Genomic DNA, 12,939 nt, shown 5'->3' with positions numbered 1-12,939 from the left:
CTCAGTGCATTCAGGACCTGGATTGGGGCCCATGCTCCCAGCACATGGACTCTGGGGAGCAAACCTCACCCCGAGTGGAGGAAAATGCAATCTGGAGACCACGAACCCTAGGGAATCTGGAGAATGAACTCAGGCAGAGAAAGGAAACCCATGGGCAGCTTCCACACAATTAAGAATATTTGACTGCTGAAGCTGGGTGATCCCCACTCATCATTCATTGTGTTATTTTACAGCACTTTGTGAATCTCCTAAAGAATGTACAATGAAATTTAAAAGAGGAGAAGCTGAGTGTGGGGGGGAATAACAGAATCAGTTAAAACCCAAGTCTTGCTGGACAGCATCTCTGCACATGACACAACTGTGTACTCGTCCTCACCCGCAGAGGAGGCCAGCAGGTGTGTTGGTGTGGTGACCAGGGCCCTGGACACTGTGGTCCCCATGCCAGGGCAAGGGAAGTGGGCAGAGAGCAGAGCAATGGCCCTTGAGGGAAAAGAACCGACTGTGGCCCCAAGGTGGCAGCCTAGGGGCAGTGTGGGGCCCAGGACCAAGGAGGTGCTGGGGGAGGGCTGAGTCGCTTTCCCTGCAGGGAGCAACCTGGTGATCAGCACCCTGGGGAGCTGCGGGCCTGTGGCTGCTCCTGCCTGACATGTGCTGTCCCTGTCCTTAAGGTCAGCAGCAGCCCGGTGTTACCAGCATGCGGCTCAGGAGCTGGTGCCAAGGAGTTCTCAGTGCTCTGTGCCTGAAGCCCTCCCTGGCCAGTGTCAGGACAGGGCCCTGGTTCCCGCTCTGGACAGTCTGGGCCAGGCCGGCTTGAGGTCCTATGCAGGTGGTGCTCAGTGGGCGGCTCCCCTGCCCTCCATCGCAGGAGGACCCCCTGTGTCCACCTCCTACAACTCCTGGGAAGAAGGGCTGGAGCAGAGCAGGAGGAGTCAGCAGGGGTTGGCAGGGCTGGGGTGGGGCCTGTGGTAGGACAGGAGGCTGCAGCCCTGGGAGTCTCCGTTCAGGTCATTGCAGGGGCAGCCCCGAGTGTGGGGACCTCAGGAAGAAGGACAGGCCATGATGGGGCTCCCTGTGCCACCTTGTGTTCAAATAAAGAGACCTTCACAGTTGGGCTGTAATAAAGTTGTGTTTTAGAGGAGGGCAGGAGGTGCAGGTTGCCTGGGACTTGGGACCGTTACGGCAGGTGGCAGAGGGCCCAGGCATCCCTGGTTCTGGGGCAGTTCTGCCAGAGCCCTGCCCTCTTCACCTGGGGCCTGGGGAGAACACAGGCCCCATTTTTGGTGACTTTTGATGAAGCCAGAGCTGAGGACCCTGACCCCTTGCCACAGCTGCACGTCACTTGGGATTGGCTGGCAGGATTCTGTGACATCACAGTCACTGAGAACTGTGCACTCTGGGTTGTCGGCAACCAGTGGTCAGTAGTGCTTCTACTGCCCAACTGACCAGGTGTGGGTAGCGTAGGCAGGAGGCACTTTTCACAGAATCCAATGGATTCGCGATGGAGGTGAGTGGGACTGGCTCTCTGTATGAGCTGTGACGTGGGAAAGGTCACGCCAGGTGGGTGGCACTGGTCTCCCACACCGGGTTCCATAAGTGATGTGGCTGAGCTCTCAGTGGGCCCCTGTGTGCAGTGTGTATACAGTCGTCTCATTCCTCCCACTCTGCTGGGCATCAGTGGTAAATGGGCCTTGGTGTGTGTCTGTGTCTGGACATGGGTTCAAGACTAGGTGTTGGATCAGCTGGTATCAGGTGGGGCAGGGAGGACGGCTCTGAGAGCCCTAGAGATGTGGGGGCTGGGAGCAGGTCAGGGAGACCCTTAGACTTGGGCTCCCTGGAGGACACATAGATGCCAGGCTGGGGGAAGAGCGTCCTACCTTAGGGCAGGGGAGGCTAGCCAGGGGCTGTCTTGCTCAACCGTCCCTAGTCCCTGTGCTCTGGACAAGTCATCCTCCTGGGACCCGACCACCAGGTGCCCGCCCACCTGCCTATGTGGCTCTGACCAGGGGGACAGCCCTCAGGGCAGCAGTTCCCGTGGGCTCCCTGTGCTGGCTCACATGTGCGTATGTGTGTTACAGATTGGATATGGACGCCCTGAGGTCCGGCAGGGCCCAGGAGCGAGCAAGGATCATCTTGAAATATGAGCAGGTACGGGCCAGGGTGCTGGGGGAGGAGGTGGGGCCCTGCCTCAAGTACTGTGCTTGTGAGAGCCAGACCCCGCCTCCCTGGGGACACAGCGGGGAGGGTGTTTCAGCTCCCCTTGTGACTGAGACCCGGACGTCTCACCTGGGTCCCCTCTCCCCTGCAGGGTCCTCGTAAAGGGGCCCAGTTTCACCTGGGAGAAGAGGACGACGAGAGTGGAGCCCTTGTCCCAGACAAACTTGGATTCCTTTGGTGAGTCCTCTGCAGCCCGATCCACCCACGGGAGGATCCATCCACGTAGAGGGGGTGGCTTGAGGGTCCTGCCCTGCTCCTAGGGGACACAACCGGGTCATCAGCATTCCAGAGCTGTGGCCACAGGGTTGGGGCACCAGCCTAGAAGGTGGCAGTTGTCCAGGAGGTACCTGGGTCTCAGGGGCCAAGCTAAAGGCTTAAAGGCCCGGCCTGAGGGACGGCCAGGGGTGGGACCTCAAGGCTCCGAACCTGCCTGCAGGCTTCCCCAGTACAGACCGGGGCAGAGGGGTTTGCAGCGGAGGGCACTGTGCTGGGAGGAGTGGGACCTGAGGGCAGGAGACAGACGTGGAGGCTGTTCCCACAGATGTCAGGGAGAGAGGTCCCGTGGCTGGAGCGTGGGCTCTGGTGACCTAGAGGGATGGAGCCTTCTTGGCCACCTTAGCTCGGGGATGGGGGTTTCTGGCTCCATGTTGTGCCAGAACCTGGAGAAAAAGCAGGAGCCAAGTGGTGGAGAGATGCCCACGGTCCGGGCTGACAGAGGAGGGTGAGATGGAAAGCAGGCACCTCAGGGGGCCAGTACATGGTGGGGAGGGAGGGTGGGGGGTACCCTGGGCGGGTGTGGTGGTCCCAGGTGCCTCGAGCCCCAGCTGCACACTCACAGCACTGGCAGAAAGGGCTCCTACCCGGCCCTGGGCTCCCTGGGCTCACAGTCACAGCCCCTGCTGGGTGTCTGCCTGCAGCATGGCTGCCCCCTCCCTGCCCTTCTCTGTGCCCTGGGCTGCACCTCAGCAGGGTGAGGAGGACACAGGTCCTGTCCCAGCCTTGCTGGGGAAGTGGACCATGCGTGGTTCAGTGCCCATTCTCATGGTGGTGTCTCTCTTGCCTTTCAGTAAGCAGAAGCCGCCCAGGCATGGATGCCTGGCAGTGCAATGGGTAAGCTGACCTTGGCCATGGACTCTTCATCTAGGAGGCAGAACTAGCAGGCCTGTGGGTATGGGCAGTGGTTAGCGGAGTGCCATATGGTCCTCCAGGGACAGCAGTCCCCAGGAGATCTGTTGAGGCCCACACGCCCCAGTGCAGGCCTGCAGCTCGGGGGTCCCCGCCTGTGGGCCACTGTGACCCACTTTCCTGGAGGCAATGGGACTGGCTTGAGGATGGCTTATCCTGTGGGCAGAGCCCAAGCCCCTGAGGCTCCCCTACTTGGAAGGTCTGGGTGCTGTGGTCTGCCCCTTTGCTGGCTCCTCCCAGCTGAGTTGTCCACAGGCTCCTGAGCTGCACCTGTGGCCTCTCTCAGAGGACACTGTTCAGCTCACGCCAACCTGTCTCCATTCACAGCGTAAACATCAGGAGGGCCGCCGACTGCAAAAATGGAATAAGATGCTGCGAAATTTCACCAAGTACCGCAGCAGTGAGAAGGTGCCTGGACCTGAGGGCCCCTGGGGACCACTGGGGGCGGAGTTGGGATGGATGGTACCCATCGCTGTGCCTCTCAGACACAACTGTCCTGCCCTGAAAGGACACAGGTCATCTCAGCCCCATGCCCGTGCACCCAGGACACTGTCGCAGTAGAAGATCCAAAGTCTCCCCCGGGGCCACTCCCAGATGCAGGGCAGGCACAGTTCCTGGTGCCCTGTGGGGCCAGTGAGTGCACGACAGAGCCTGCACTGAGCCCTCGGCCCTCCTCTCACTGTTGGGTCAGGAGGCCCAGGTCCAGACAGATCTGGGGACACGGCACAGAGCCCAGGGCTCCCCTTCCTGCTGTCTCACCCTGCGCTCCCCCTGACAGAGGGCCTGGGGCGGGTCTCACCAGAGCCTCCTCTCTCCTGTAGTTCCACCGGAGAATTGAGAAAGGCATCCCCGCCCAGGTGCGCGGCAAGGTGTGGGCCATGATGCTCTCTGTGGATACCAGGAAGGCCCAGAACCCTGGCAAATTCGAGGTATGGCTCTGCGTGCAACCTGAGGCAGGCCGACCCGCTCGGGCCTGCTCAGGAGCGCGAGGCTCCCGTGTGGTGGACAAGTAATGCCAAGGAGGAGTGGTCATTTGGTTGGGGCCCCCACCCGGCCCTCCCCTCTGCCTCCTCCACGTCTCCCCCACACAAATGGGCCTGGACACAAGGATCCCGTCAGGGCCACAGCCCTCATCCCTGTGGTCCTGCCTTTGCTCTAGGCCCAGGACTGCCCAGTGCCATTATGCTGGGTCCTGAATGGATAGAGATGGCCTGGAATGAGGTGGAAGTCCTGTGTGCTAGGGCCCGCAGCTGGCTCTGTTCTAAATGGCCGTCCCCACACCTGACCCTGCTTGTGCGTTTCTTATGCTCGCCGGGCCCTGCCCTCACCTGGGCCTTCTCATGCCTGGCCTGGCCAGGCCTCAGATCACCCAGCCCCGACCTGGCCTGCTGGTTCCATCGGTCAGAGTCAGCTCTCAACTGCTTCTGGGAATGCGGGCTGATCCATCAGAGGGCTGGCCCGGGAATGACTGTCATCTCCCTGGCTGACATCAGGGAGCAAGGAGCAACTGAGCTGCCAGTCCTGCCCTCCCCCAAGTCTTCAAGTGGGGGCTGCCTCTGGGGCCAGCTCCAAGTCCAAGAATGGTGTCCACTCTCTTGATGGAGCTGGGGCTCTCCTGCAGGGGGCAGCCCTGAAGGCTGGTCAGGGTGAGGCTGACTCCTGTCCTGTGGGGCCTGAGAGCCCAGTGAGGAGGCTCGGAGGCCTGATTGGGTCTCAGCTGCTCTGGGAAGGCAGAGGTAGCACAGGACATTGGCAGAGCCCCTGGCCTCAGGCTGACTGTAGTGGGTCCACAGTGGCCCCCTCTGCTGGACACTGGGGGTGGCGTGGGCCCTAAGGTGAGTGGGGAACCCATGACCCTCCCTGGATCAGGGGAATGAGCTGCCCCCAGAAAAACTCTCCCTGCCAACCAGAAGGGCTGCTGTGGCTTTGGGGTGCTTGTGTGGCAGTGGGGGTTGGCTCGTCCTGAGGCCGGCCCCTCCCCCTCGGCCCTGCCCTGCAGGAGATGAAGGAACGGGCCAGGTTGTGCTCAGATCAAGTCCAACAGATCGATGAAGAGGTAGCACGCACGTTCAGAAGTCACATCATGTTTCGAGAGCGATACGGAGCCAAGTGAGGCCTCTGGGCTCGAGGGGCCCGGGGGGAGGGAGGTGCAAGGGTCCTGGGACACATGGGGTCCTAGGAGAGACGTGGGCTCACACCTAAAGCATAATTCCTCTAGGACAGAAAAAAATGGACCCATGGCCTTCTATTTATACTGAACAGTTCGCTTTCCCAAAGACACTTTGGTGGGAATGAAATGAAAAGGAACACAAGGGGAGACAGTATTTACAAAATACAGAAAATGAAGTTATAAATCTCAATAATAAGAAAGCAAATGAGGGTTCCCTGCCCTGACATGGGCCAAGGCTCAGGAGGGCCCGTTCGTGACTGCACACACAACTCTCCTACTCAACGCGTGAACGCACGCTTAGCACCTAAACCACAATGGGGCACCAGCGCACAGCTGTGAGAATGGGGGAACTTAGACCACCGAGGACGCCGGGTGCTGGGGAGAACGTGAGGCGAGCCCCGCTCTGGTTCACTGCAGGAACAGAGCACAGTGCCCAGGCCCCCGGCAGCACCCAGGGCTGTTTCTCACAATGAGAGACACACACCTTCCACACGAACCCCCAGCACGCACGCACATTCACACAACTACTAGAACAGTTGAGTGCAAGAAAACCTTCATGCAAGATTCAGGGTTGTGTTCAAAGTCACTGGACGCAGGCGTAGCCTGCACGATGCTCAGTGGGGAAACGGATAAGCAACCCGTGTCACAGCTGAATCCTAGAACGGGATTCAGTGAGAGGCAGGACGAGGCTCGGCCCTGGGCTCACCTGGATGCATCTCAGGTGCATCCTGCTAAGAGAGGACGCGTCCCTCTAAGACTACACGTGCTGTGATCCACTCACAGGACATCTGCAAGAGGCCAAATCCGGGACACACAACAGGGCAGTGGTGGCCACGGGCTGGGGGAGGTGGGGAGTTTGGCCACAGGGGGCTCATGGGGAACACATAGGCCACAGGAGCTGCTCTCTACCAGAATGAACGTGCATGGGAGGCTGACTCTCCACGGCTTAGACCCACGGGACTGCACCTCCCACAGTGGGACGCTCACCTCTGCAATGAACACCCACCTGGGGAAACGAAACTGCACATGACTGCACCCTGGGGATGTGCATGTCCCTGCAGGCAGTGCTCACCCACACGGTGGACAACACGCAGGTGCCCTGATGACGTCACTGCTCATGAGCAGAGTGTCACGGGCGCTGCGTGTGGCTGTCAGGCTCTGTTAGGCAGAGCCACACTGAGAGCCTCGGCAGCACAGGACGCACAGCCTCTGTCCTCTCTCTTCCAGCCAACGCTCCTTATTTGAGGTGCTCCTCGCATACTCGATGTACAACCCCGTGAGTATTCTGCGATAACGTTCCAAGGTCATATCCAGAGCTGTCCATGCAGGGCGCCCCTGGTCACTGAGATCCTAGCCTGGGTTGAGGGGGCCTCTCTAATCCACAAGGCAGAGACCGAGGGGTAGAGTTCAAGCTCATGGCCTCCTTGGCCACAACCTCAAGTTCTGGGGGCAGAACGGAAGCCTTCTCCTGGGCTGGGCTCTGTTCTAGCCCAGGCAGGCCTTACTATGGTGCTTCTTCCTCAGGTCTGTAGTGGGGCCCAGCAGGGCCCCTGTGCAGCAGAGAGCTCCAGAGGCCATCACGGGTGTGCAGTCTGCACTCCCACAACAGTCTTCCCCTTCCTGACATCTGGGGTGGGGCTCATACCTCTTCTTAACCCTGCGCAGCCTGCGCTCAGACCCTGCAGGATTCTCTGCAGGAACTTTGAGAGCCGGCGTGTGCTCCAGTCCCTGAGATCCTGACACCCAAGGGGCAGCAGTGGGGCCTGGTGGTAATGCTCAGCCCTCCCAGGAGAGGTCACCCTTGCCACTTGACATCATCCCAGCCAGGGAGGTCCCTCTGATGTGTTTTGTGTTCTTCCAGGAATTGGGCTACAGCCAGGGCCTAAGCCACGTGGCAGCCCTGCTGCTGATGTGGCTGAGTGAAGAGGATGCTTTCTGGGCCCTAGTCCAGCTCATGGAGGACAGCCAGCACGCGATGCATGGTGGGTGATGGGTGTGGTGGGCGTGGTCCTGCAAGTGCAGGGATGGGCATGCAGACAAGTGACTGGGACATTGTCCCTCGCTGGCTGCTGCGTGCATAGGGCGGTCTCCCTCAGAATACTTCCTTAGAAGCCAGGGCCGGCAGAGGGCCCAATACCAAGCCATACCCCTCACTTGCCATCACACAAAGGTCCTGTGCCTTGTCTTTGACAAATGACCCTTAGGTCCCTACTGGCCTTACTGCTTCACATCTCTAGTCAGACTCCCACCCACTGCACCACACCCTTGCAGAAGGAGCATCCATTCTAGGGTGGCCCCTCCTCACCCTGAGTGTCCAGATGGCCCTGAGGCACCCAGTGTGAGTGCAACCTGCCCTGGGCTGTCAGCTGTACCCCCCTTCCCCTGATGCTCCCCTGCCTGTTAGAGCCTCCCCTGACCCTCCGTGCTCAGCAAGACCCCGCCGCAAGCCTTTGGCTTTCCAGCCTTCCTGGGAAGACACTCTGAATGAGGGCTGGGGGGTTGCTATTACTCAGATTTCTACACACCAGACTCCCCAAAACTGGAGCGATTCCAGCACCACCTGGGGGACATCATGCATCGCGTGCTGCCCTCCCTGGAGAAACACCTGGTAAGTAAACATCCCCTTTCTCCCCTCGGGGGCTCTGTGCTCAGGGAGGGGAGGACAGAGAGGGGTCCTGACTGCTTCCTGGGCCAGGGGAGGCTACGTCCTCACCAAGGCTTTTCTTGGTTACTGGGGGCCGCGGCAGCTTGGGTGCTGGTTTGATTTCCAGCACTTGGTCCCCCAGAGTTTGTGTAGATTGCAGGGAGATGCTGTCCCCAGGGCAGAGTGGACTGAGGGACCTGTGTCCCTTCAGGAATCTGCATGGCTGGGAGAGGGGATGCACCTGCTCTTGGGCTTCCTGCACCCAGGGGCTCTGCCACAGGGCTCAGATTAGAGCGAGTCAGGCCTGGGCCCTGGGCCCTGATCCCCCTCTGCCTCTTCTTAGGAGGAGGAGGGTGTGTACCTTGAGGACTACACCGCACACTGGTACATCCAGTGCTTCCTGGATGGGGTAAGTGCCCCGGGGACCCCTTGCCCAGGGAAGCTCCTGCCCCAGTGCCTGGCTCTCCTGTCGTGGTGGCCTCTGACTCTGAGCTCCCCCAGCCCCAGCAGACACAGGAGGGAGTCTGCTGTACAGACCAGGCAGGCCCTGTCCTGCTGAGGGTGGTCCAAGCTGAGGCTGAGCCTCAGGGCCAGCAAGGAGGGGACAGGTCCCACCAGGACCCATCCTGAGAGCCTGGCAAAGGCCAGAGCCCTACAGTGAGAGGCAGGAGATCCACAGACCCTGGGTGCCACAGGCTGCTTTCAGCACAGCCCAAGGGCTGACCCCTCCCCCAGGTCCCTGGGCTGTCTGGCATCTCCAGGGTGGCTTCCAAAGTGTGCAGAGCAGTCCGCGTGGCCCCAGGGTCCTGGATAGGCCTTGGTGCTCTTTCTCTCTGGGCTTCTAGGACACAGCTAGGATGCCCTATGACACTGCACACCCACCCACGGTGGGCCCTGCTGAGGCCCTGACGCGCGGGGTCCTCCAATGCCTCTGTCCCCCAGGTGCCGTTCCCCCTGGCACTTCGGATGTGGGATATTTACATCCTTGAGGGCGCACATGTACTCACCGGCATGGTGTACACCGTCCTCAAGGTCCACCGAAGTAAGTCCTCAGGGCCCACAGAGGCCTGGGTGCTGGGGATGGAGGAGTTGGGGGGGGTCCCATGCTTGGCCCGGGTGAGCAGAACCTAGGGGAGGGACAAGTTTTCTGAGTTCTTGGCCAGCTTAGGGGCATTGCGAATCCCGTTTCATCCCCAACCCCAAAAAATGGTGCCTCCCAGCCTGACACCCACCCCCATGTCTAGAGCCCATGTTGAAGATGCCCCGGGACCACATCCAGGAGTTCCTGCATGTGCTCCTTCCCCACTGCCTGGCTCTCTTGTGTCCTGTGACTCTGAGCAGGGCTGAGCTCCCCCAGCCCCAGCAGACACAGGAGGGAGCCTGCTGTGCAGACCAGGCAGGCCCTGTCCTGCTGAGGGTGGTCCAAGCTGAGGCTGAGCCTCAGGGCCAGCAAGTGGGGGACAGGGCCAGAGTCAGGGGTTGCAGCAGGAACAAGGGTTGGAGCAGCCATGGTGGCTGCACCATCCCTAGGGCTCCTCCTAGCCCGATGCCCACCCCCATGTCTAGAGCGCCTGCTGAAGATGTCCAGAGACCACATCCGGGAGTTCCTGCAGGTGACCCTGAAGCAGGCCTGGTCACTGAGCGAGGATGCGGTCATCAGGCAGCTGCGGGCCTCCATGCGTGAGCTGGGGAAGCTCCAGTGCCTCCTGCCTCCCGAAGGTGAGTCCAGCACACGGCCCCGTCCCATGCTCCCTTGGGGGAGTAAGCAGTGGGAGACCCAGGCCCTGGCAGCCCGCCCAGGGCCTCCCCTCTTCCTAGTCCTCCTTGTCCTCCCCGGGCTCAGCAGTTCTGAGGTGTCCCTGTCATTCCCATGGCCCAGGCTGCATGGCCCATTCCTTCTGCGGCCAGCAGGCTGGAGGTGTCCTGAGCATCACACCGAGTGATGGGGACCCCAAGGGTCAGGTCAGGGCAGGCACCCTGCAGGCCAGATAGTGGCCGTGGAGAAACAAAACCCATCTCTTCTTTTTCCAGAAAAGCCAACCGAAGATGGCAGCCCGGCCCTGCAGGTGCCGCCTGGCTCTCAGGAGCACGCTCCCCCACCAGTGTCCATCAAGACCATCGTTGAGCGCAAAGGCTGTCACCCTGCTGCTGCAGCTCCCCAGGAGCCAGCGGGGGCTTCAGTTTCTGTCCCCGGGGAGACCGGTCCTCTCGGATCTGCCGTCCAGCCCGACTCCAAGCAACACACCAAGGAGGAGAAGGGCAGTCGTGGCGAGAGCAGCACCCAGCCCCGCGGCCCGGGCTCCTCCACGGGGGCCTCAGGGTCAGGGGGCGCCGCCCACCTCTCGGGCCCACAGTGCTCCTGGCTGGACGAGCCAGGCCCCCTCCGGCGCTGGACTTCCCTGACCAAACTCAACGTGACCTTCCAAGATGACTCCGACTCTGAGGACGAGGAGTACTACAGCGGCCTGGAGAAGCAGGAAGAGGACGAAGAGGAGGAGGAAGGGGAGGAAGACCAGGCTGCTGAGTGTCCTGCGTCTCCCTGGCCAAAGCTGCTTCGGGACCTGAGATTCGTCCTGCCCGAGACAATTTTTGAAGAGGACGAGGAGGGAGGCTGTGAAGAGGGTGCCTCCCCGGAGCCCTCGTCCCCAGCCCTGTCTGTGAAGTCCTCAGAGTCTCTGCATGGCCCGGGCCTTTCAGCCCCACAGAGCTTGCAGAGCAGGGGAGACCTGTCCCGATGGGCGGGCCTCCCAAATCTCAGCCCGCCTGTCAAAGGCGCTGATTTCTGGCCCCTGGAGCTGGGTGGCCAGCAGGGTCTCAGGGCCCCTCCCCCACCTGCCTCAGAGCCCCTGGATCCCGAGCCCATGCAGGCTGTGCCAGCCCTGGGAGCAGGGCTGAAGACACCCTCCCTGCATGGGAGCCCCATGCACTCTGGGGACACTCACGGGCTGGAGCCTGCAGGAGCCAGCCCTGTGCTGGGAGACCAGGCCCGTGTCCCCACCCTGGCTCGAGGCCTCCTTGCTGCCCACTCCATGGAGCAGCTGGATGTGCGTGGGCACCTGGAGGGGAAGAACAGCCCACCAGGTGTCCAGCTCAGACGGGCCAGAAGCCTAGCCTGTCTAAGCACAGCGGCCACCCCGATGGACAAGGCTCCTCTCTAGAGCGCCTCTCCCCCATGCTGAGGCCTCACCCTAGCTCAACTTGGCCAGAGTCTAGCTTCTCTATGCCTGGTGGCCTCCTCGATTGACAAGGCTCCTCTCTGGAGCTCCTCTCCCCCTCCCTGAGCCCACCCTAGCTCCACTCGGCCAGCATCTAGCTTCTCTATTCTCAGGGCCTTCCCGATTCACAAAGCTCCTCTCTGGAGCTCCTCTCCCCCATCATGAGGCCTCACCCTAGCTCAACTCGGCCAGAATCTACCTTCTCTATGCCCAGCGGCCTCCCTGATTGACAAGGCTCCTCTCTGGAGCTCCTTCCCCACTCCCTGAGCTCACCCTAGCTCATCTCGGCCAGCATCTAGCTTCTCTATGCCTGGTGGCCTCCCGATTGACTAGGCTCCTCTCTGGAGTTCCTCTCCCCCTACCTGAGGCCTCAGCTTGGCCAGAATCTAGCTTCTCTGTGCCTGGTGGCCTCCCCGATTGACAAGGCTCCTCTCTGGAGTTCGTCTCCCCTCCCTGAGCAGCCGCACCCTAGCTCAGACAGGCCAGCATCTAGCTTCTCTATGCCCAGCGGCCTCCCTGATTGACAAGGCTCCTCTCTGGAGCTCCTCTCCCCCTCCCTGAGCGGCCTCACCCTGGCTCATCTCAGCCACGGAGCCAGCCCACTGCCACAGTTGCTATGGGCACCCTCAGAGCAGGAGATGATGTAGGACACGAACCCAGGCACCTCTGGGCTGCCACATACCCCTCCTGCCTTCTTGAGGGAACCCTGGAACTTCTGCCCCTTGTTGATTCTGTATTAAATGGTTTCAGAATGCCTTTGATTTTGTGACCCCTGGAGCCGAGCTGCCACACAGGGTCCCTGAGTCCCTTGCAAGGGGCTGGAGGTGCCACAGCCGCCAGCTGCAGCCAGAGACCTGGCTCAGGGTGCTCCATCACTTCCTGAGATTGCCCTGTGCCCAGTGTGGACCAGGGGAGGACTGGAGGAGCAGCAGTGGCTGGGTACATGTGGCCTCTGGGACAGTTGAGGAGTGTGGGCCCAGCCAAGGGACCAGGCCCACGATCACCTCTGTGCACTGTCCTGGGTGTGTGGGCACCAGGTTCCTGCTCTTCTTCCCTCTTTCTTTGCCTTCCATCCTCCCCTGCCCCATCTCAAAATCCAGCATCTCATGGCCTGAGCCCGCGAGAGGACCCCAGGGCACTTCTGACCACAGACCAGGATGCCAGTGGGTGGAGACAGCCCAGAATGTCCAGGTGGCCCTGGTGGCACACCTGGCTGGCCAGATGCCCACATGCCTTCTTGCAGCTCAGGCCTCCTGGGCTGCTGTCACAGTGGGTTCAGCTTCTCCAGGTCATGCTGTCACTAGGGGTCATTTGCATGGAGAATGTGTCCCCTGATGTTGGGAGAAGAGACTCCTGGCTCAGAGGCTCCTGGCCTGGTGATTCCATAAGGAAGGAGTCTGGAACCCTGCCTTGGGCAGAAAGAGCACCCCAGTTCTCCAAGGGTCCCAGACACTTGTAGCCTCTTCCTCAACCCACACGACCTCCAAAAGGCGACTAGGCCCTGTTCATCA

The 12,939-nt window shown here is 61.0% G+C and overlaps 1 protein-coding gene across 1 annotated transcript; it reads left to right on the top strand.

Moving 5' to 3' along the window:
• The first annotated feature begins 1,369 nt into the window (after positions 1-1,369).
• On the top strand, positions 1,370-12,183 carry LOC103351321 (USP6 N-terminal-like protein). The gene is made up of 14 exons (XM_008269843.4): positions 1,370-1,504; positions 2,076-2,145; positions 2,306-2,391; positions 3,282-3,324; positions 3,727-3,807; positions 4,221-4,328; positions 5,399-5,508; positions 6,797-6,845; positions 7,431-7,551; positions 8,083-8,177; positions 8,557-8,622; positions 9,156-9,255; positions 9,780-9,932; positions 10,245-12,183. The coding sequence occupies exons 1-14, from the start codon at positions 1,488-1,490 to the stop codon at positions 11,369-11,371; spliced, it is 2,226 nt and encodes a 741-aa protein (XP_008268065.2). The 5' UTR covers positions 1,370-1,487; the 3' UTR covers positions 11,372-12,183.
• The last annotated feature ends 756 nt before the right edge of the window (positions 12,184-12,939 follow it).

Source organism: Oryctolagus cuniculus, chromosome 15 (assembly GCF_964237555.1).
Source record: "Oryctolagus cuniculus chromosome 15, mOryCun1.1, whole genome shotgun sequence".
Lineage (NCBI taxonomy): Eukaryota > Metazoa > Chordata > Mammalia > Lagomorpha > Leporidae > Oryctolagus > Oryctolagus cuniculus.
This window is presented reverse-complemented; position numbering and strand designations above follow the sequence as displayed.

What these genes read in the sequence shown, in the direction of transcription:
- LOC103351321 (XM_008269843.4), top strand. An exon ending in AGAACCCTGGCAAATTCGAG is followed by an intron (nt 4,329 to 5,398) that starts GTATGGCTCTGC and finishes CCTGCCCTGCAG; the next exon opens with GAGATGAAGGAACGGGCCAG. An exon ending in CGAGAGCGATACGGAGCCAA is followed by an intron (nt 5,509 to 6,796) that starts GTGAGGCCTCTG and finishes TCTCTCTTCCAG; the next exon opens with CCAACGCTCCTTATTTGAGG.